Raw genomic sequence first — 25,053 nt, 5'->3', positions numbered from 1 at the left:
CCTTATAGCAAAAGTTAACCTTTTACTTTCTATGGTTACCATATATCTGTCAACAGTAGTGAGAACGATGTTCTGAACAAGCAAATCTTCTCTGGAATCACAATAAAAAAATAAACACAATGCAGAAGACACATGCAGATATAAACGAAACTATACTCATAAAGCTGAGCACATTTTTGACTAGATGAAGCAATTCTGAGTTAGATATTTAAATTAATTAGTCTGATAGTATAAACTACTTTTTTGCTCCATAATGTATATGGCCATATTTGTCAGAAATTAGAGAAATACTGAGGGTAGAGACTTTCTCCACATCAAAGAAGACACTGAACAAAATTTTTAAAATCACAAGAAAACAGTCCCTTCCCATAAATTTCTAACTCAGATTTGTTGTAATCTAAGGGTGATAATAATGATAGCAACCATTTACAGAAGCCTTTGGACTGAGTTACTCATAAAACCAATAAAAGGGTCTCTGCATATTTATATTTACATGTGCAATAGTGCATTTAATGCCAGTATACAGAAAAAATAGAAATGCTTGCAGGTGAGAATTACAGTTCAAAATTGTTAGCATTAAAAAAATTTGGTAAGTAGTAAACTTACTTTATGGCTTCACACATATCCAATCCCATTTTCACACAGTTCTTGGCGTGGTTAGGAAGAGATATAGGGAGTCCGGAAACACAGTAATAGCAGTCTCCTAAAATTTTAATTCTCATGCATTCATTTTCCTGGAAGAAGAAATCACAGAATTCTACCTGCATTAGCCTGTTGGAAACCCAGGACCATCAAAGTGCTGGTTCTACCGACGCTGGTCTTTGGGGAGTGTACGTGGGAAAAGTGGGAGGGAACAGGAGCTTCCCTGTGCTTATCCAGCAGGCATCAGACACCTCGCCTGCATGACCATTTCCAAGACAGGAAGCAGAGGGGAAATGGAAGGAAATGGGAAAGTGGGGTGAAAGCTCTGGAATTATTTACACTCAGTACAAGCAGAGGAGGGTAAAAGCTGGATCGTTTGCTTTCGTCTGAGCAGCTCCAAACACTGATGGTAAAAGGAACCATTCCATGCAGAGAAAATCTTTCCATGTAGAAATTCATGGCCAGAACTCAGTCTGAATTTCAATCTTTTGCTATTCTCTACTCTGCTACTGTTATCTTCATTTATTTTCAACCTGAGGAGATTCTTACCTGCAGAATCTGATGTGCAGTGACTGATAAACATCTTAATAATTTGATAAGCCAGTATCGAGCACCACCAAGTAATAATTCTGATTTTGGGTTAAAATGAACTAACACAAAATTACACTCATTTATTTTTCTTGGGTGGACCGTGTTTATAATGTTTAGATTAACTGCATTTATATACATCAATCCTACATCCATTCCTCACCTTTTCAGCCAGTTTATAAACTCTTCAGTAAAGTAAAATAGCAACAAACATTTACCAAACACAGATTTTTCTTCCCTCTGACACCAACAAATTTCAAAGAATGATATTAACATGACTTGTTCTTTCTCTTAAGCATGCATTACATTTGTTGGTGATTTGGCATATTTCTTTTCCTAATAGCTCAAACGCTATGATGAGCTTTTATGCTTATTTGTAGCTACTTATGTTGTGTTTCGTCATTCCAACAATAATAATATCATAAATAAGAAAAGGGTAAATTACTTATTAGTCAGGTTCCCCTCCCACACTTCCTCCATAGACATCCTGCTTCTAGAAAAGTAAGGGTCCATGGCAGCGATCTGGAGTTCCTCGGACTAAAGGATGCACTTCATGTGGCATTCACTCAGTGGATATGCTGTTTGCTGCTGCTGTTCTCTATAGTCACGGCACCTCACTGTGAGCCACAGGCTGCTTGCGAGGTGTGCTGCCCTTCTGACAATGCATGGAGAAGCCAGCCAGGCTCAGACATTCATTTCTTTGTTGCAGGGAGAGGAAGTCACAGTGAGTATCTCTGTCATGAGCAATGAACTGCGTCCTCCTGAATTCATCTATTGCCCTCAGCCTCGATTCCTGGATCTGTGATCTCATCTGGCGATAGGATCATTGCACATGTAATCAACATGTATACTGGTATAATGTGGGCCCCCATCCAATATGGCATCTGTCCCTAAATAAGGGGTGGTGTGGAAACACGAGACGCCATTGCCATGTGAGCACCAGCTTTATGCTGCCACCGAGCACACAGCGATGTTTCTTCCTAAGATGGCCAGGTAGTCTAAAAACTAACTTTTTATTAATGAAAAATTTTAATACATTGGGTAAGGCTTGGCTTTTCCTTTTCTGTAAGTGATCACCTACGAAGCTCACCTGCTTCCTTTCTGTTGGTAGTGGAAAGAATCAGAGCTACACTCTCTGCTTTTAAAAATCCCCAGTGAGCACTGCGAGCCAGCCGATGTGGGCAGCGGGATTCAAGAATGACCAGCCGACATCTGTGAGCCAGGCCTCCTCCCAAGAGACTTGGCTGGGAAGCTCTGTATTATTTAAACGTGAGCTAAACCCACAGTGAGCTAAATTTAGGACCAAACCCTTCACCTATAAATAACCAATCAACAGGCATAATGAAGTAGTTTTTGTGGAGGACAACTCAAAGACAGAATTACGTTGATTAGAAATGTTTCCCTTAAGCAAAGAGATGGCAAGAGAGACTCCACTCTTTTCACCAATATTCACCAGCATGTCTAGGATCCCAGTAGAGAACCTGTCACCTGCCCTATGTGTGAAATTTCCCACAGAAGCATATGCAGGGGAAACTGGGAATCTACATTTCTGTCCAAGTGGCACAAAAGCCAAAGGATGAAAATGAGACAGTAAGAAACAAAAGGCTTGCACACAAGGTTTGCGTCCTATTTTACGGGTTCTCTGAGAGCCCCGCTTAACAACAGGAATTCAGGATGGTACAGCAGATGAGGAGAAGTGATCTTACCACGCCTCGACACGGAAATGCCACTAAGAGGCCTCAAAATAGCACAGCGTAGAGAGAACTGCAAATGAAATCTCATCATCTTGAATGTATTTATTATATGTGTGCTGAATTATATAGAAGCAGGTTCTAAAAATAGATGAAAATGCAATAATTATATGCTGTGGCATTTCGCATCCCAGGTAGAGACTTGAGATTCCTCAAAGCTCAATGACAAATAAAACCAATGAATTTTATATGCAACATTCAGGAAGCTGTTTTTATGAAAAAAAGTGAGCTACTGACAATGTGTTGTGAAAGGTAGGACAAGGTTTGAGAGACCTTCACAGAGGAAGGGAAACCAGGGTACTCACCTTTGCAATCTGATCAAACTTCCCGAAGAGCTCGTTCAGCATGTGGACGAGTTCCCCCGGGGAGCAGTCACTTGCCAGCCGAGTGAACCCCACAATGTCAGCGTACAAGATACTGTGGGAACAGGAGTTGGAAGTTTGTTAAGAAAGTCATTGCAGCTTTGTCCACTGAGAGATTTTTATTTGTTTGTTTGTTTTTACACTTCGTATTTTCATGAGAAAAATGTCATTTTCCTGGAGAGGGAATATATAAGCTTCTTGTTACATTTCTCACTAAACGTTTTTAGTGTTAATTATTTTCCTTTTTTTTTTATGGTACTGGGAATCCAACCCAAGGTATTCACTTCATACTAAGCTACATCTCAGGGCCCTTTCTTTTTGTAATTTATATTTTGAGATAATGTCTCACTAAGTTGCTTAGGCTGTGCTGGACCTTAGGATCCTCCTGCTTCAGCCTCCCAGATGCTGGGATTACAATTGTAGGCCACCATATCCACCTACATTTTTGTAGTCCAGAAGAAAAGCTGGTGGGAACAGAAAAGCCCTGCCTGGAACGTGCTAGTTCCAGGCCGTTCTCTCGGACCAGCGGCCTCCCTCCCTCCTCTGCATGTGGCACACATCCTGACCTACTGACCACGTGCATCCAACAGAGCGCCCACACTGGCACGTGATTTACATCCAGAAATTCACACAGCAGAAGCAGTAAAATAATGAAACCCTATCTGGTTTGTACCAACTGAAAAAAAATGGGAATTATCTTTCTCATAAAGGGTATTTGCTTTTGTTTTTGTTTTTTGTTTTTTCCAGGTTTTGTTTCTGTGAGCGCATGTGTGCCGTACACAGCGATCGCAGCCTCTGGGAGGTGGGACACCGACATAACGTCCTGTCCTCATGCTTCTTGCAGCCCCTCTCCCATCCCCCACAGCTCTCCTGACGCAGACGTTTAAATGAGTGCGGAGTGTTTACTACGGGCCAGGATGAGGCAGACGTGGAGTCTCTTCGTAAAGCTCAGCATTCAGTCAGAATAGCGCATCAAGCGAACAAGCCCACCAACGATTATCCTCACTGCAGATCATTTCTGAAGGAAAATGCCAGAGTGAGGGAGAGAAAGGGTGTGCGGCCAGGCCAGCTGCGGAGGAGCCAGGCTGCTGTTCCTGCTGTGGGCTGCGCCCCTGGAGGCTGGGCCGGGTCCCTGGAGCCCTGCACGTGCTGAGGTGGGAAACCCAGCCCCGGCATGCGCAGCACAGCGTTTGGTGCACATCTGCCTGACCCTAAGAAGCCTAGATTCCTGTGCGTGATTTGACCACCTGGATAGCCAGTAAGATGCGGCTCAAGACAAACCATGAAAGAAAAGTAAGGCCTCTTCCACCTTCCTGAGGATGGCTGTTATACAAACGAATGAAAAGAAAACCCAGGAAATAACTGGCGTTGGTAAGCCTGGAAGAAACTGGAACCGAGTGCATAGCCGTGGGAGTGTAAAAGCAAAGAGCGGGCAAGAAGAAACAATTTTTTCACAGCCACTAATAGAAAACAGTACAATAGCTCATCAAAAAGTAAACATAGAATACCATGTGGTTCAGCAGTTGCACTTCTAGGAATGCATGCAAAGGACCAGAATCCGGACTTAGGCAGACATTTGTATGCGAAAGTACACACCTGCTTCATTCACTCCAGCAGAGACAGAAGTAAAACACACGTCTGTCCACAGATGAATGAACAGGCAAACGCACACACAGTGGAGAACCAGGCCACCTTTAACAGAAAGGTGGTCTAGCTGCATGGCAATGCTGGAAAGCATTGTCTATGTGCAATAAGCCAGGCACGGGACAAATGCTGTGCGATTCCACTTCTGTGAGGTCCTGAGCATAGGCCAAGCACAGAGAGAGAAAGCAGGAGGCTGTGCCAGCAGCTGGGAGAAGGGTGCGTGGGGTGGTGTTGAAGGACCCCCCACCCCGTAGAATGAAGAAAAATTCCTGCAGACAGATAGGAGTGATGGCTGCACAATATTATCAATGTACTTAATCCCCCTAACATACACTTGAATTGTTAAAATTATAAATATTACGTATGTGTATGTTACCATATTAAAAGAAAAGAAAACAAATGTCAGCAGGAATCTAGGTCCCAGCCAGATCAGGGCAGGGTCTCTGCTCACAGAGCCAGGCACAGGCTATGGCTTCATCACTGGGAGCATGTGGCTCCCTGCAATGGACAGGAGCTGCAGGAATCTCCTGCAGGCCCAGAGAAATCAGGGCTGGCGAGCACCCTCCTGCTTGTTCATGTGACCTCGGAAACTACCGTTACTTCTCCCATGCTCCCCTACAAGGCAGGGACGGTGAGCATTAGACTATGATTCCAGCCGAAGGACTAAGTCTCCTGAGTCAGGGAACATTTAGAGCAGAAGGCATGAGCAGGCAGCCAGCTCTACTTCCTTTCCAACATCTCCGGAGTTTCCTGTGGTCAGACTTGAAGTAGGCACAGGTCCCTAAGATAGGTGAGCTGTTGATATCTTCAGCTGGTCCAGAGGTTATTTGGCAGAAGAGAAATTTTTGAAAGTAAGCAAGCACTTGTGATGCAATGTTCCATGACTTGGGGTATAGGAAGCTTGCACAGTGCACTGTGGGGCAACAAGCCTGGGGCGAGAGGCCGATCAGCACCATTACAGCCATCCCTCCGGCTGCCAACCCAGTACCTAGCACCACTTGCCAGGGATCCAGGAGAGCCCACTGGATGTCTACAATGGGCTGGGCAATGGAGACAAGCAGAGGGATGTGGAAGGAGAATAAAGCAAACATCGTTATGATTAGATGGGGGGCGTCTAGAAAGGAAGCATGGAAGACGAAGACCAGTCTCAGCTAAGAAATTGGCTTCAGGAAGCTAAGTCTGGACAGAGGAAAACAAGCTTGGAGGGGACAGTGACTGGTTCAAATGCGTCTGTGTTAGTTTGAGGTGTTATCTTAGATACCTACTAAGCAGATGAGCACGGGAAGTTCTGTTGAATTCTGAGACTCAGCATCAAGTAGATGGGGATTCAAGTCCAGAGAGAGGGATGAAGAAAGAGAGAGGAGCACAAGACACCAGGGACAACACTCACATACAGGAGAGGCTAGAGTCCGTGAGGAGAAAACTGCAGCGAGACTAAAGGAAGAGCACACAGAGAATGCAGCCAAGGAAACCAAGGGATGGACACATTCTGTAAGTTGGGGGCAAGGTCAGTGGGGCTCAGCACATTTGAGAGGTCATGCAGTAAGTGTGCAGGTATCCTGCATAGATCTGGGGATTAGACAATTTAGCAAGAAACAACTCTGGCTTGGTAGAAGGAAACGCCAGAGGATGACAGTTTGAAGAGGAAGTAAAAATAAGGTAGATTAACCAGAAAGCGTGGAGGGGAAATCTTTCCAGAACTAGGCTGTGAAAGAAAGAGGCAGTTTCAGAGTTGCGTGGTACAAAACATTAAGGGAAATATGTTTGTTTTTAATTAATTTATTTGTATTTGTATGTTTTAAAAGCTATAGTAGACTTGTGAATGTTGCAGAACTATTGGGAAAGACCGAGAGAAAGGCTATGGAGATTCAAGAGACAACTGGTGGTTGCTGTTTATACAATGACATAGTGTTGTTACTATTATTATTTTCTTTAGATAGTAAAGAGCCAGGAAATGTTATTAACAGAGAATATAAAGGCAGAACCAAGAAGCAGCGATTGATTTTTTGGTACCATTTAGACACAATATAATTTTCATTTAAAAACAAAACTAAAACCACTCAGGGATTCCCTGGACTAACTGCATGATATGCGTCAAGTCTGCTTCTCTGCCTATACCTGTCTTCATCTAGGATCACAGGTTTTCAAATTTCTTTTAAAAATATTTGGTACTCCACCTCACTTAAGGAAGTTTTTAAGGTAATTTGGGTCCCAAATATATTTTAAGGATTTCAATATAATGTGACATTACAAATTTATTCTACACAATCTGTGAAGGAAAAGCAGCAAGTTGGCTGTTTTCACTCATCCTTTGCAATAGACAGTGTGGCAGTCATTTTTCAAGATGGCCCCAGAATCCTCATCTCCACTACTTTGTGTTGTTTCCTCCTGCACTGGATGGGCTGACCTTTGTAACCAATAGGATATGACAGAAATGCCCTTCTAGGCTGGGTCATAAAAGGCCTGCATCTTTCTGTCTTAGACTCCCTGCATTTGGGGATGTGAGCTCATGCTATGAGGATACTCCAGAAGCCTACAGAGACAACTCAAGAAACTGAGGCTTGAGCCAGAGCCAACTGCCAGAGCCAACTGGCCAACCACTCAGGAAGCCCATCAGAGACTAAGCTTGAGGCACCTGAACAAGCTCTACCCAAATTCCTGATCCTCAGACACTATGAGGTAATGTTGGTGTTGTTTGATGCCACTGTGTTTGGGGCTCATTTGCTATACAGAAATCAATAACACAGACAGCACAAGGACCTTTGTTATCTGCCTGCAGTTGGGATTTTTCCAGCCATTTGTTCCTAGATGGTAACAAAACTACTTAAAGATATTCTGTGTGCCTGTTTAGATACAACTGCATTTGCCTTCACAGGTTGTCGGTATCTAAAAATTAAAAGTACTTCCTGTGATGGCGGGGCATTGCCACATTTCACAAGGCTGGGAAGGCCAATTAGTGCATTGCATGCCTTGTCAGATTCCATGGATTCCTCTTTAATTTACAGGCAAAATGCTTACAGACTTGAAGGATGGCCAGTTTTAAATAATTTTACCTCTTATCCTGTGTAAACTTTCTTTAAACATAGTGTCTTCCTGTCACTTAACCAATGGCACATCTTTAGTTCCCATTCAATATGCTGTGATTTCTCTATGATCTCCTTCCTGAGCTGTTTCCTGCTGGGCATTTACATTCCTGCATGCTTGGGTATGTACATCACCGGTTCCATATGCTTTTTCTAGGATCCAGTGTCAAACATGGTTTATCCTAGTAACATATGCATATGTCAGTTATGTTAGCTTTTTCTTAATGGGCTTCCAAACCTTGTTGGTCTAGGAGGCATCAGGCTGCAGAGGACAGCCTGGACTGGGGGTATGGGCAACAGGCTGGATCCCAGGTCTAGCCAATGCTCTACAAAGTTGAGTTGTGACTGGTTGCTGTTACTGAAGTATTGGTCAAACTGATGTCCTGACAACTAAACAGACAGCACCAAAACACAACAAAGAGGGCCAGATACGTGTTCATGTTCTTTAGGGTGATCGGCAAGCTAGAAGAAAAAGCATCATATCAACATAATAATGGATAGAAAAAATCCCCCAAAGAAGAAGGGTGGCCATGGATGGGCACAGAAATCTGTGTTGATCTGGCTTTCCAGTGGTTGGGAGATGTGGGTAAGGCGGGAGTCCCTCTCCATCCAGAATTGAGGGCCCCACATGATTCCTCTCTGGAGCTCGGGAGACAAAGGCCTCACCTGGTTCTTGCCCACGATCCCCTGATGCTGGCATGGTAGCTTTCCGGGCACCATGCTTCCAGAAATGACTTCCTAGGAAGTAGGTCATATGACTGTGCCCACTTGGCAAAGCAGTAACTTTCATGACAATTAATTAAGGTACACATCAGTTCCTATAGTCCTTGTCACTGGTTGGCTGTAACCCCCACACCCCGAGCTCCTGGTGGAAAGCAGAACACCCAGTTTCCCTGGAATGCATGGGCTTCATGAAGGCCCTTCCCTAAGAGGCCATCTTGAGGAATCAGTCCTTGTGCCCGGATATGCACAGGCTCATACTGCAACCTGAACACAGGGTTCCAGCACAAGGACCCCCTCCAGCCCTCTCCTGGCTGTGCCTGGTGATCAGCCGTGGGAAGCAAGGCTACTGAGGGCAACTCAACCCAATAAAGCAAGAGGACCACATGTTCTTCTCTGAATGTGCAAGCCCAGAGGCAGCAGAAGGGGGATGGAGCTGGGCCTGTCCACCTGCACAGACTGAACAGTCCCAAAGGAGAGATGGTGCAAGTGACCAGTGCCCCAATGGGGCGCGTAATTTCCCCCAGCGTACCTCACGTTGGTGTGCCGTTTGACGTACAGGTTGTGAAAGTTGTTGGTGTTTTCCATCTGGCCAGCTTTGGGGCCCTGCAGCCTCTGGATGATCTCAGCTTTCATTTCCATGGCTATGTGGGCTGGCAGCAGGGACAGCAGCAGCCGCTCCTAAAATGGAGGAGAAGGGGTCACGGTGCTTAGAACAACTGTGTAAAGGGCCAAAAAGAACGTAGAACCTTCCCTGATTTGGAATGGGGCCAGCGTGGGGGCTCTTTCCTATGAGTTAAAAATACAGTCCCAGAAAAGCACATTGAAAGAAATGTCAAATTTTCTAAGGTCAGACTTTGTTATTATATTATTTATTATTTATTGAGTTCTAAGTATGAGTTCTTCAGCATGGAGAATAAAGACAAGCCAAGTTATTTCCCCGGGGCTATTATTTATCTATTTTGAGTTAAAGTAGTGAAGCAGGAATAATATTAAAATCCCAGAAACCAGTGGTCAGCCTAAGATAAAAGCATTCATTTTCGTCTGCTTGTTCATTTGAGAGATAAAGTACAAGCTTTATTGCACTTTAGGAAGGCAACTAATATTGCACACTTCCAAAAAAAAAGGTATTCAAAAGTTTTCAAATATTTCATTTCCTCTCTGACAAACACCCAGTCTCCTTCAGTGATTCTAAGCTGTATAAAAAAAGGAGTTAGAAACTTTAGCTTCTGCCAGATAACTTCTGTAAGAAACTACAAGTGGAACACAAAGAAATAACACAGGAGTGTATTTTTGGTTTCTAAATTCAATAGATCCAGTAAGCAATAATTATTAGTGTGCACTATTCCACTTACTTAAATATATACTTTTTTTTCCATTAAGTTTATTGGTACGTTTTAGGCATACAATATGAAGACATTCATCAAATATATACTTATTTTAGTTAAAGTAGCATATTTCTGTAGTTCCATTCTTCTAAAAAACGCTTTTTCTCCCTCTACGGAGACCATCACCGAAGGAAGGATGACTGTTCAAAGTTCACTGTCATCATAGAATGATTTTAAATGCTAATCCACTGCATAGGAATCAGTAGACTTCCCCAGTGTTTACACTGGCTTCCGGCTGTGCCTCCCAGCTGATGCTGCTGGCCGCCTACAGGATCCAGGATGGGATTCCACTTGGGGCGGCACACGGCCTCCTGGGGATCCCAGAGCTGGGCCTGAGGGTGAGCCTCCAATAAAGCTCACATCCTAAACGGTGAGTGGGGACCCTTCCCTCTAGGTTTGTCTCACTGCGCTGTTAAAATGCTCTGATCTGAAGGAAAAGCTCAGTATTACCAGCTCTCAAGCCCAGTATTCTCCCTTAAGGGGAGAAGAGTGCCCCAAAGCTATTTTTTCTGTGTCTTGGTCAGTGAGCTTCTGCACTACCTCTCCACATGCTGCACATTACAGGAGGGTCCTGCAGGATGGACCCCCACCCCCGACTCTTCCCAGTGAATGGCTCCACCCCTCCCATCCCTTCATCCTGGAGCCACTTCCTACCTATACCCAGATCCTTGCCTTGGGCCCCGTTGGCAGAAATCTAACTGACACGTTTCTGGCACCCTCCCTCCTCCTGCATCTGCACTAAAATCATGCTAACCCTCGAAGCACCAGCCCTCCCTTAGAGACACAGATTTCAAGACCAAAAAAAGGAGAATCAAATATAGTAATTGCCTCTTATCCCCCAGCCTCATTTAACAACGAAATGCAAATTACAGTCTCTATTTTAAACCCAAATGTAGAGAAATGATTAACTTTTTATAGGTGGTGTGAAAAATGTAGAAAACAAAATTCATATGTTATGTAAAACAATATTTTTCTCTTTTGTTGTGTTGAAGAAATTTTTGTGCATTTAGCCTGAGATAGATTTTGGGAACAGCCAACCAGCCACGTGAAAGGGTTCCCCCTGATCGTGCAATTCAGGTACCACCTGCAGACGGCAAAGGCTCTGGTCAGAGCTCAGGAGTGGGGTCCCGCACTGGGGTCCACTCGCACCCTGTTGGTGAGAGTACCAGATAACCAGAGGAGCCTCCACAAGACGCCTGAACTCAAAGTGGCAAAAGGAGGACACTGTCTCTTAAATTTGTCTTTCTCCCTCTTACACATGCTCTGATCTGAAGGAGAAGCCCAATATTACGGGCTTTTAAGTCCAACAGTAACCCTTCCGCTTTCCTGGAAGGTCACTGCTGAAAGAAAAATCTGGTATTTTGGCACGTGAGAAAATTTCAACCCAATTCATAATCTGACAATGTTACCATTTCCTTTAACATTTCAGCTTTTGCTAACGTAGCCGCATGCTCTGTCAACTTATCTGAAAGCAACACATACACTTAAGTGGCCTGGGTATTACTTAGCACTATTATCTTTCCAAGTGCACTGGACAAATTTCTTAGAATATTTTTAGCAAACCAAGTTGTCCATTAAACTGACTGATGGGTACCACCATTATGCTTGTTAGAAATGCTTGTGTGACTACAGAGACTTGGCCAATTCTGGCATATCCAAAGGTTATCCAGTGAATAATGTGGCTTTAGTTTGGGGATTCTACTTCAACATATCCTTTTATTAAACATTTAGTTATTATTCAGTAGCACTGCATTTCTCCCTAGAATTTGTTCTTTTAAAGTGTGCTTCCTGCAAAAGCTCCAGAATTAATTTTAATAAATTTCACCATTCAATTGATCAAAGTCCAGGGTACTCTGAGTTCTGAAGCATTTCTAATACGATGATGCAAAGAAGATATTATAACTATAATTTTATGTTAATTTTGTAGGCAAAGCTGATAGGAAATCCAACTTAAGCAAAGAAGATTTGTGCTTAAATTTTGAGCTAAGATATAGTCGTTTACTTATACCTGGAAGAAACCATGCATATTAAAATATTTAAAGCTGCTTTACTTCTCAAAGGGAGGATAATAGTGAAATATTCTTTTAATAAGAATTAAAAATGTTTTCTCCTTCAAAATGCTCATCTTTAATCCTCATTTTCAGTGCAACCTGATCCTATGACAATGCCTCACCAGTGCAATGTCAATGCCCAGGCTGGATGTTTTTATAAATTCCTCTCTTCTCCACAGCAAGCAGCTCTCAGAACAGGAAAGCATCAGAACCCAGGCAGTTGCTGCTGGGCCACATGAGGCTTTGCTGTCCCTTACAGAAGAGGCAGATGATGTCACCTGACAGCATCGTGCAGGATGAAGGAGCTTGGTGTCCATTTGAAATGCACCACTGCAACTGCACTTGGAAGCCACCTGCTGCAGACGTGACAAGGAAGTCCGCACTTCCCCGCTGCTGCTGTTGCCCCACACCTTCTTCCCAGCCAGCTTTGTGTCCACACATCTCAGAGAAGAAGCATCCCCCACTTGCACCCACTTCTGTCCCCAGCATATCACCAAAGCTCCGTTCCAGCGTCAACTGCTACCGTTGCTTCTTTTCTTACCACACATAGCTGGTTTCTCCTAGATCCCTTTTTAAGATATTTGTTCCATATCAGTAAATTAAAACAGCCTGAGTATTTTATTTGAAAGGTCTTGCTTTATGTTTCTTTGGCGATTTTATAATAGGCCATCATTTTTACATGTGACAGCAGTCAGTCCTTTGTTGTGGAGGGCTCTGAGGCAGGGAGATAATGTGGATTCCAGCCTTTGCCACTTTGACCAAACTGCATCAGTGCCAGAGTCTATTGCATGAGAGAAATTGGGTGCTTCCAAGACTAAGTAAGACTCTGGCCCTTTATGCAGGGCCCTTTCTAGAATTCATTCCCCATGCTCCAGAGATAACTATGTCCTGTGGTCAAACAGAGCAATGAGTGTCACACAGAGGAAGGGACACAGCACACAGACCCAACATGGCACTGCCACCCTGAGTCCACAGGACTACCGGGCATGAGGCACTACTGGGACCTTAAGCAAGTGAGCAACGGGGGGCTGCTTCTGCTGCTTCTTGAAGAGCCCTACATTGAGTGGGAGGGGAAGTTGGCTGATTTATTTCATAGTCCTAGAAACCCGGGATGCCTTTGGTAAATTAAAATCAATACCCAATTCAGCAAATCACCATTCCCTGTTACAAAACATCAATCCTTTCACTGCGTGTACAGTTTGTTTCTTATTTAGAAACCCTGTTTACATACATTTTCATTTAAATTTAAACATTTGACAAAAGGGGACAGTAAATACAGATGTGGCTCAGAGAGAGCCAAATGAGGTGGCTGTCACCTGGAGAGTCAAGAAAAAATTTGTGTCTTCTACCTGCAGGACTTTTGAGCTGCTCTTTCCACCCATTCTGATTTTTAAGTTCAAGGAGATGGGCAGAAAGCTTTTAAGAAGAACATTGTGAAACAAGGTGGAAAGAATAAAATTACTACTCACATGTGATTACTATCCGGTTAAAAGAAGTTAGACAAGAAAGTGCTAATCAAGTCAAATTATAAATTATGTCTATAGTCCCTGATGACAGTAAATTGGTATTTCTAAATTTGAACTGTTTACCATCAACTGTCAATTCAATCCTCTAAAATAGAGCCTCAATGGAAACAGAAATCAGTCATGAGGTGGAAAAAATATTCAGTCGGTGGCTATGGAGACCCCAGAGAGCCACAGATGTGCTCCCTGGGGATGCTGTGGCATACCAGCACCCAGGGCAAGATGGCAGGGGAGTGGCAGGCTGGGGCACTCAGAGAGTCTGAGCATAACCCAACCAACACTAACATTGATGACTCACCCAAAAGGAACCTCCTCATACAAACAGAACCTGCATGCTCATAAGCTTAATTTTGTCAATTTGATTGGCTTGTGTGCTACCCAGGGGGTTAGTAAAGTATATTTCTGGATGTGTCTGTGTAGGTAGGTCATGGAGGCATGATCTTGGTGCTATATCCAATAGTCCCTGGGCCCTTCCTTTCTTGTACTATTGTTCCCCCTCTTTGTTTCCTGGCTGTCAGGAAGTGAGCAGCTTTGTTCCATGACACCATTCTGCCATGATGTTTCCGCCATAAAGCCAGCTAATTCCCTGAAACTGTGAGCCAAAGTAGAACTGTCCTCCTTTAAGTCATGAGGGTCCACTATTGTGTCTCAGTGACAAGAAAATGCAGAAAATTAGTATCAGAGAAGTGGGGTTCTTATTGTGACCATGCCTGATCATGTGGTTCAGAAGCCTTTGAATCACACAAACTGGTTTTTAGTAGTATGGAAATATTTGGAAATGTGGGATCTAAAAGGTAAACAGAGCTTATGGGTGATTCTGGTCAGAGCTCAGAAGACCAGAATGCTGATGGGCACGTGGACAGTAAAGGCCAGGGTCAGAAGGTTTCAGTTGGAAACAAGGATTCTACTGGCAATTGAACTAGAGGCCATGTGTATGTTACACTGTAGCAAAAATTATGCCTACATTTTGCCCATGTGTTGAAAATTACAGAAGACTGAGATTAAGGGCATAGCCTAATTGATCCCGCAGAGGAAATTTGAAGGAAGCTCAATACAATACTCAGGCTGTGGCAATGGGAACTACTGCCTGCTTTCAGCCAGACTTACTGTGAGAATCCAGGGAAAGAAACATAGCATAAAAATTTGAAAAATTTTAATTCTAGCCCCTGAAAACCCACATAACTATGCATAAAGTTTGAGCCAAACAAGGTGTGATTTCTGGGAAGATTAGTGCCATTAAAACAAGTACTTTGTACAGGAAGCAGAAGAAAGATACCCGAGAGCATCTCAAAATTAAGCAATACTCCACTCATCATAGGCTTAAATGTGCAAAGCCATCAACCTTTCATGGTAGAAGAAGAGTCCCCGGGACCCCTACTCAAGAAGTGCCTCCTAGGCAACTGGTTCCTAGAGATTCATTTCACTGCAATCAGTCATCTAGGCACTCAGAGGCAGCTGCAGTCAGGGCTCAAGGGCATGCAGCTACTGTTCCAGAGCTTGCTGTCCTCCACATGCCGATTTTACAGATTACCAGGAGAAAAATTGAGTATTTTAACCTCCAAATGCAATGTCTCAATGCAAAAATACACACTAGATAACTAGGCATGTGATGACATTATGTACCCTGCACACTCATAGTAAACTGAATCACTGCCCTGACACTGTGCTGACCATCCCTCTCTTGGCCCAGTGACCCCAGGCTTGGTCATGTGACCCTGTCTAACTAGTGCAATATGAGCAGAGTTATTTGTGCGCCCAGTGTAAGCTTCGAGGGCCAGCGTGTGACTCACCATGCTTTTGCTACTACCTTCTTTGCGACCAACAGGGTCCTAGAGAATGATTCTGTGTGCCACGATGCTAAGTAATAGCCCAACTGTGCTAGACAAGTACAAGTGCAAAACCATTACTCTTGGCAGCCAAGATTTCAGTCAATTTTTACCACACTACACCTAGCTTTTCAGATAGTTGCAACATCATAAGGGATATCCACAGCAGCACGTATCCTCAGTCTGTGTGTGGACAGGGTTTCCACAGATGTTTTGATTTGGGGAGATTTCACGTATGCATTCATGTAAGTCTTCTCTCCCAGTGAGCTATGCTTTTAGGGTAAAAGCTGTGGGAAGCCCCCGGGAAGCTGAGTCTTGTCCATCACGTAACAGCAGCGAAGGCTGAGACTCAGTGGAGTAACCAGCTTGTACAGGGTCACAGGGCAGGGCCAACCCCCCACCATCTCCTTGCAGGCCATGGAAGAAAGGGCCAGGATGATGCGGTTACTTCCAGAGGTGTGGGAAATACACAGTAGGAATGGTCCCACCAAGTATGAGGGCATCTCTTCACTAATTTGCATTTTCTCCTCCACAACAAAAAGCAGAATGGCTTCTATAAAGATTAAACTTCTAAAACATCTTTTAAAAGCTGGAGTTGTGAGAACTTACCTATTCTCCTTGGTCACGGGTCTTATTCTACATACAAATTGTTATTGTCTATATTCTCCAGTCAACATCTTAATTCTCACTGGCTGCAAAAGCACTGGGACATACCAGTCAGCGGTGCTGCTATCTCTGCGAATGCTAGCTGCATGGGGTCGCCATCCTAATCTTAGAGAAGCCCCCATAAAGCACAGATGGAAGAACACCAGTGTCTGCCCAAGGGGAACAGTGTAGCTCTCTTCTGGACAGGGGTGAGATGTCAGGACTCATGCCCCCAAATCCTCTGTAGTGAACGGCTCTGGCAAGCCGGGGAGCTCATGTTTAACCCCAAGGAGGGTAAGACGAACGTGGGGGGGGGGCAACAGGAAGCATAGGAAGGAGATCGGGTCCTTCAACACCGACACTAAATTCTGCTCATCAGAGGTCTATAAATTCATGCTCAAGGCATCCAGGATTCATGACTGAAGAACAAGAGACCTCTCTTTCATGGGGAAGTGAACGCTCTCCTATTGCCCCCAGGAGAACAGATGTCCTCTGCTTGACCACTGATGCTGAGCTCTCGATTCAAGATTCTTTCTTCCAGCCAACATCCAGTGACTACATTCCAGATGAGAGTTCCAGGTCCCAGCAACCACAACTTTCATCTGACTTATTTTTCCTACCAGCCCAGGTAGTCCTGCTTTCTCTATTTCTAGGAAGAGGAAAGGGAAGACCGACCGAACAAGTTGCTAAACACTGCCCATCAAAGAGGTGATGGGGTGGGATTCGAATCCACAGAGATGGTTAGTCATTAACAGTTCTTAATCAATCTGCTAAACTGCACTCATTAACAGTTCTTAAACAATTTGCTAAATTGTTCTCAGCAGAAAGATATAATATATAAATAGGCCCAAGAATAACTAACACAGCGTCAGCTAGAGATGTGCCACCCAATTCCACTGTGACTCTATTTTCAGTGGGGAGAACTGCTTTCCTTTATGCTGAAGTTGGAGATTTAAAGCCCAAATCCAAACTGCTCTTGGGATGAGGATCACAATCTTCCTAGACCTCTGGCAGCTCTCCCTCCAGCTTCTTCCTCCCAAGCTGGTCCAACCCCACCAGAGCTCTCCCTGCGAGAGAGCTGGGTCTTTCCTTAGTGTGTACATGAACTAGAACATTATTTTCTACCTTATAAATACATATAATTGTTACTTGTTGGTTAATAATAAAATTTCAAAAAGAGTTGGGACACAGCCTGTGACAGCCAGTATCAGAAAGCTTTCTTTGCAAAGACAGTGAACTGAGGAGGTCACCAGAAGAAAGGGCCTCACAGTTCTCCTGTGAGCTCATGACTGATTTCTGATGGGTACCGCACACTTTTACTGGAAATGCAAAGTTCAGGTGCTGACCTGGAGGGGTGAGCCAGTGACTCTGAGCAGGTGCTGAAACCACTGCTTATTTGTCCTGATAAACTAAGCGTCCCATGCCAGCCTCCAAAGACACAGCCTAGCAAGGAACACCCTTTAAGTACTGTTGCTTCCTCAAACACTGATTGTTGCCAGGGACACAGATGTCATGGGTACCCAGAGATGGACCTATCATTTCTGCACAGTGGCAATTTTTTGGGGAAAGATTAATAAACGAGAAAAGAGAGGCAGCTTAACTGCACTAATTTTCACTTTCCTAATGAACCAAGGTCCTGAGCTTCCTCAAGTAAAAACTCAAGATACAAGCAACAAAGAGCACCACAAAATCATCATAACAGAAAGCTGAAAGGCAGTTGCATGCATATAATTCTATTGAAAGTGACTCAAATGTAATAACCATGGTTCACACACAGGAGAAAAGGCGCTGTTCTGTACCTGCTGGCTGGACTACACACCTGGTTTGCTATGTACACGGCCGGCACACATGATTCTTTTTTGAAGCTTCGTGTTTGTCTTTAGAAAACACATTCTTAGCAATCAGACCACAGATTTCATTCAAGGACTCTCTTCTAAATTTCACTGATCGTTTTGCCCTTGGAGAGAATCACATCATACATGCGCTCAAAACAACCTTTACCAGGATCTCATATGCCCAACTTCCTGACAAAGAAAAATAAACCACAGCTTGGAACGTACATAATTTAAGAAATCAAATATCATGTGATAGATTCTCCTGTGTGTTACCTGTGTACTTGATAATTCTGTAGGAAACTTGATTCGGTGTTCTTTGCCCATTTATCTTACTATGAGTATATGAGTTCTTGAGACTCATCAAAATTTCCAGTCCAGAGAAGGCCAACAATCTAGCCAACTGTGGGTTGAGCCTGATTGGCTTTCAGTGGGGAAAAGCGCGTGTGTGTGTGTGTTTGTGTGTGTGTGTATTTAAAAGGATATGAACACATCCAGATAGCATGTGCCCTGGACAGTGTACTGCACTCTGCACTATTCCTTAATCTTGCAGTTTCACTTTACAGATCCTCTAAGTCACAGTCTCTTGGGGCTGGCATTTGAGGATAGACAGGTTTTCGTTGTGGGGGCCTGCTCTGCATGTCGCACTACTCCAGTGGCACCACTCCAGTGTAGAGGTTCAGACCTCCCCTCTTTCTCACACTTGCTCTGCACCAGGGGTCTTTCTCAAATGGGAAGCTGTGAACTCAGCCCAGTATCTGAATGCTTCCAATGCCCAGGACAACACCCAATCCTTCCGCCCTTATAAGGGATGGCACACTACACACAGCTCTCCTCTGTACTTCCTCTTCCTACTTTGGCCCTGTCTTTCAGCTCTTCTGAGTCACATGCAGCCCCTGCCTGCCCTGAAGAATGTCGTTCTCCTGGGACCTGGTGGCAGGCACTGCCGTGTCACTCCCATGCATGTTTCTTCCCGGGCGCCATCCTCATCAGATGCCAGAGAAGCGTCCAATCGCATTAGACCTCCTTGCTGGGGGCCGTCCTGGTGTCCTCCCTACCTCTAACTGGCTCAGCACCCCATGTTCACCCTGGCCATGGTCTTGAGCTCTATCAAAGTGCCCCCTTGCTTTATTCCACTCAAAGGTGACTCTTCCACATCATCTCCCCACCATGGAGCCCAGAGCCGTGCATATGGTAGACACTCAGTGAACACCTGATGGACTGACACAGAAATGAGTGAGTGAACATGGGACTGGATTCCCTGTCGCACTGTGAATAAGGCTTCTGCTGAGAAGCTCCAAGACAGTCTAATTGTTTCATACAGAGTCAGGAGAACATTTCTGGCTTCAGCTCTGTCATTCATTCAGTGGACAGTGGGTCAGTTATGCAACTCCCTTGGCCTCTGTGTCCTTGCAGGCTGAGTGATGTTGAAATGAACTTCTGCCGTGACTGAGTTCTACGTTTCTTCTATTTTTTCAGGTGTCAGGAGGAAAAGGGAAGGTGTCCTGGAAGGTGGCAGCAGAAATAGGAATAGATTCTGAATTCTATTTTTGGTCATTGTTGAAAACTTGCAATTTTCTCCATCAGAGGTGATGGGAAGATGAATAATACAGACACACACACATGTATTTTATATGTATATAGCTATCTGCACATACATACATATTAGTTTTAGCATGATATGCATGCATAGCTTTCTAAGAGAACTGCAAAAAAGGAAGGGGATTTTAAATTTGTTCATGGATTTCCTTAAAGGTCTCCTGATTTCCCATCCCTCCAGTGCTGATGAAGTGGCACTCTCCTGTTTGTCATTCTGCAGGAACGAGCAGGAGCCTCATGCAAATTCCACAGGCAAAGGCTCCTCCTTGACTCATGTCAGCTACTCAGCGTGATGGAAGGCTCACAGCCCAGAATGCAACAGGAAGACCCCTGTTAGAGAGGGAATGCATAACTTATGAACCACGGCCCCGCCAAAGTGGAAAAAAAAGCAAATTTTCTGCCAGGAAACAAAAATTGAGGGCAGCACGGGAATGAAATTCACAGCTAATAAGAAAATGCCATATTAAATTTTTTAAAAACCATTTATTGATGAATTTAAATAACTACATCAGCATATATAATGGGAAGTTTCAAATTTGTTATGCTAACAAAAATATTTACCAAACAGTAATCAGAATTTTAAAGAGTATTTAATTGATATGTGCATGGTTAATGTCTGATAAGATGTTGAGTCCTACATACTGATTTATAAGGAACACAGTGTGTTATTCTCACTAGCTATGTGCCCACACTGATTGAACTCAAGCTTTGTTTGGTTGGGCATATACGTTAGTGACCTATTGCTAGAAAAAAACTCACCTCAAAAGTAGTGGCTGAGAGCAACAGTGATGTTTTCCTCATGATTCTGTGGATTGGGCAGGTGGGTTTAGGTACTGGCTTTGCTGCAGGAAAATCATGTGTTTATTCAGCTGGGGCATCAACCAGGTCCTTCACGATGGCCCAGGTGCACAACTGTTTTTCCCATTGCTTCTCCAATCTCCAGGGCTTTGGGGTTCCCTTCCAGGTGTGGTCCCTCATTCTCGCCTAGACTACACAAGCTTCCATGTTGAAAGTCTAGGGGAGCAGTTCTTGAAGTGGGAAGGGGAACTTCAAGTCCACATAAGGCCCAGGCTCCAGAACTTGGAGTTCTCTATTAGTTAAAGGAAGTCACAGCCCTACAGATCCAAGGACAAAAACTGTTTTCAAAGATTGGGTGGAGCCAAGGGTTAATTTCTACAGTAAGTCAGGAGGCTTCACTCCACAAGGTACCCCAGGAACTAGTAATCCAGAAACCCCAAGTTCAAGTCCAGTCTTAGCTCTCTCAGGCTCCAACTTAACGTCTGTGAATTCACTTTATTCCACTTCTGTATTTATTGTCTCTTATCTGCTCATTCTCATAGAGACCCTTGTCCCAGGCCAGACTTAACCATGTAGGGTAAGGCAGAGAAGGACTGGGTTTCTGGGAGGAAATGAGTTGCCTACAATGGACTCTCGAGTTACAACTGGCCTGACATATGAACAACTTGGGTTACGACTGGAATATTATTTTAACTTGTGAACAAAGTCTTGAGTTACAACCTGAATGCAGGCCACTTGTGCTTCCAAATGGTTTCAGATACAGACTGAACCCTTAAAGAGTTCTGGAAGGAACATTATAGCATCCTTTCCTGTGTGGGGTTAACTGAGAAATCCTGGGCCAGTGTCTCTCTAAGGACATTGAGATCTGCCTGTGTACTGGAGAGAGACTTTGAAGGCCATGTAGAGGAGCCTGAGCCTTCAATTGACCAACCTGAGTTACAACCAGCCCTCAGGAAAGAACTGAGTTCGTAAGACAAGGAAGGGTCCATTGTACTATGTTATGTTCTGCCACGACACTTTGGTTTCCTATAAAAATCAACTAGACAAATAATTCTTAGAATTTTCTTAAAACAAGATAGACTAGAAATGAAGTAGCTCACTACTAATACAACAAGTCAATTTCCACTTATTTCAAGATTGTTTTAGACATGAATCCCTATGAATTAGAATTTTTTTAATAAACTCCTACTGACTTTTTGTCAAGAAAACAGAGTAAAGACAAATCAGAAAAGACTGAGATTTCTTTTAGTAAATAATTTTGACAGAGGAGGGAGAAATTAATGAAATGACATTTGGATATGTTTCATGATCATTCTTGGGTGATCCAATGTAATGGGCCTTCCCATTATCCACACCCAGAACTACGCCAAACCACTCAGAGGACTAATTTCGTTATCCCACACCCTCGGTCGGGCACTACACACTCCAGATCCAGCCATCTCTGCAAATCCCCACCTGTGACTGCATGAGGCTTTGGGGCAACATCTAGACACAAACAATAATAAAGTATCTGTCAGATTTCAAATAATTTTTTCCAAAAATAACCTGATACGAAATGCTCATATTCTCAGTGCTCTACTGTAGCAGAGTCCTTCTTATCAGTAAAACTAGGCAATGACTACTTGTTTGTTGTTTTTTTTTTGTGGTACTGGGGATCAAACTTGGGTCCTTGCACTTGCGCAGCAGGTGGTGAAACCACTGAGCTAAATCCCCAGCCCCTATAGGCAATGACTACTTGTAACTTGCTGACAACCTGAATGGAATACTAACAATAATATAACAATAACTGTTCCCCAGTAAAATATACTGTTTTCCTCTACTACTTCTATGAAGTTGTTTTCAAATATGAAATTTCTCTCAAAGTTCTTAAATTGATCCAATACTACCTTGCTTAACTCTCTGCCTTTTCGTTAGTTACATGCCACTGAGTGGTGGGCAAAATCCCCCTACAGAAGAAAAGGACGAAGTGTTCCTCCCTAGGAGGTTGCTGCGGGCTTACAGGAATTTCTCTTTACAATGGTCTTAGGATGAGCTTAGCACGTGGGAAATCTGTACATTTTAGTCTCCATGGACACAAAGGCTCCCTTGTCTAGTTCGCACACACACATCCCTCTTTTCTCTGAATTAGGATTGGTTTACAGTCAGCAGTGCCAGCTTGTAACTTAATTACTTGCTACCTCTTTCATTTACATTGGTTCTACCAATTTGTAGTCCAGATTACTTGGCAGGGGGAATGGGAGAGTGAGCAGAAATAATGCATTTTATTTACATATTCTTTACAATTTTGGTGTTTATTACACCTATCTAATGATCAATAGAGATAGGAATAAAATAGGTGACATAATTTAGGTGTCATACTGAAACCATAGAGCAGAACTTTCCTCCCACAGTATCTAGCAAAATAGGCCAACATTTACAGAAAGTAACAAAGAAAATTCACTAACTACAGCCAAAATACAGAAGAGTCCAGTATTATGGACGCCATAAACCATTGATCAAGAAGAGAAAGGGACGATTCCAAGCTGAGTTACACTGGGCATTGAGCTAAGACACAGGACTCTTACTGACACTCACACAGTGGGAAAGAGACAAATGAAAGACATTTTTCACTTTCTTCCTGAGGGCGAATCTTTGCGTCGTGGAAACAAACATAAGAAAGAACAACAACAACAAAAACAAATAAAATGGCACCGTTTCTCTTGGTTAAAAATGAAAGACTCAAAGCTGAGGAGTGGGTTTGGATCCCGTCATCCTACATGGACAGGAGAAACTCCTCCAGGGTGTGAGGACAGTAGAACCAGAACCCACGCCAAGAGTCAGAGGAAGCCATCTCTGCCACCCTAAGGGAGCCCTCCCCAGCCACCATGGCTACCCTTCCCTCACAGGAAACTGGACAGGGCACTAAGTCCTCTACTTCCAAACTACCAAATCAACCAGCCTTCCACACAGTGCAAAAAGAGGTAGGACGTGAAGGCCAGACAGCTGGAAGTCAGTGTATCAGTACGTTAAAGAGTGTTTCTACTGCATCCCAAGTAGGTCAGGTGCCTCCATCTTCCACACCATGACAACTGATACAGAAGGCAGGGTGACAGCCAGGGGCACTGATGTAACAGCAAAGCCAGGGACAGCTGGACACAGATGCACTGCAACCTGTCACCTCCAGACGGACCCTGGCAACAGCCCTTCTTCCTACCTCACCTTTCAGGTTCTCATTTTCTCCCTTTGAACAGCAAGAGTGCTCAAGTGCCCAATGAAATAAGTTTATAAAGGAATGTAGGAAACCCAGGACAAATGGCCGACCTTAAAGACAGGTCCTGGGGAACAATGAAAACATCTTCCAGATGCACCAGCCACTCTGGGGTCTGCCCTCCAGGATATCAACTCTTGAGTCCCCTTTTGAGATCTCAGGCTACTATGATGTTAGGGCCCCAGCTTCCTCTGCCCCCTACCCCCAGTCTTCTGCTTAGTGGCTTTGCTTATGAGACCTCACATTAAGCCAGTGGTCACAACGAGCAGGAGCTTTGTCCCCTGCACCAGTGGACCTTGGCAGAGCCTAGAGACCTGCTCCTAGCATCCAATGGGTAGTGGACAAGGATGCTGCTGGGCTTCCTGCAGCACACAGCACCACCCTCTCCACAAGCAAGCATCCAGCTACAAATGTGAGTGAGTAGTGCTGAGGCTGAGGCGGGAAAGCCTGCTCCAGGCACCCTGTTACACGGCCTGGCGGTACAGTGTAGGTTTTCCGATTCAGTTGTGCTTAAGCACATGATGATGAAGTGAAGCGGTGCACAGCAGCACATCCTGCAGGGATCATTGTGTCTCCGAGGGGCCCTTTCTTCCGCACACCTGTGGATGTGACAGTCTGGGAGTCTCACAGTAGAGTCGGAGTTGGAGTCGTGACGCTGGGAGGAAGCATCAAGTACCACCGAGCCGCTACTCACCGCAGCAGAGTGAACAGGGGCTACCAAGCTTCCTGGAAGGGGCCAGGAAGTAAGCAAGGCAGACGCCAGTCTCTACACCATCTCTGCCACCAGTGCTCACCTCCGCCGCTGTGGCATGAAAGCCACCATAGCCAGCATGCACAGGAACAAGTGTGGCTACACACGTGCCATAACACTTCATTTGTGGAAATGGAAACTTAGACTGCATATATTTTTCATTTGTCAGGAAAATTATGTTTTGAGCTCTTCAGAAATTATCTAACATGCCATCTGCCTTGCAAGTGCAGGGTCCTGAGTTCGATTCCCAGTACCAAAAAAAAGAAATCATCGAACAATACAAAAAATAAGATTTTTAGTACTTAGGGGCTCACAAAACTAGACGGTGGGTTGAATTTGCCCCCAGGCTGGGGTTTGATAACTCTTGGCCAAGAGGAAGTTCTTTTGAAATTCTCAAGAGTAAGGCATAGAAGAGACATTAGCATTGTGGCTAACAATGGAATGAAGGACAATAGAGGTTAATTTCTTCATTTGAAGGACATTTTTATTATCATTTCCAATCTGTTCCTCTGTTTCTATTCAACAATGTTGGATTTTACAATGAAAATCATAAAATAGATCTCTGAAAATAATAATTTTCAAATTATTACTGAGTTCTCAGCT

General features: G+C 44.0%; 1 protein-coding gene across 2 annotated transcripts in view; it reads right to left on the bottom strand.

Moving 5' to 3' along the window:
- Adcy2 (adenylate cyclase 2) overlaps positions 1–25,053 on the bottom strand; it is a 405,544-nt gene that overhangs the window by 104,810 nt on the left and 275,681 nt on the right. For both annotated transcript variants that reach the window (XM_004845165.4, XM_021258598.2), the window contains 3 exons: positions 9,323–9,471; positions 3,287–3,398; positions 607–734 (listed from right to left, as the gene is read on the bottom strand). In XM_004845165.4, coding sequence (XP_004845222.1) covers positions 607–734; positions 3,287–3,398; positions 9,323–9,471 — 389 coding nt within the window. The remainder of the gene's footprint in view (positions 1–606; positions 735–3,286; positions 3,399–9,322; positions 9,472–25,053) is intronic.

Source organism: Heterocephalus glaber, unplaced genomic scaffold (assembly GCF_053883595.1).
Source record: "Heterocephalus glaber isolate CG9 unplaced genomic scaffold, H.glaber_assembly_v1.0 deba00001537, whole genome shotgun sequence".
NCBI lineage: Eukaryota > Metazoa > Chordata > Mammalia > Rodentia > Bathyergidae > Heterocephalus > Heterocephalus glaber.
This window is presented reverse-complemented; position numbering and strand designations above follow the sequence as displayed.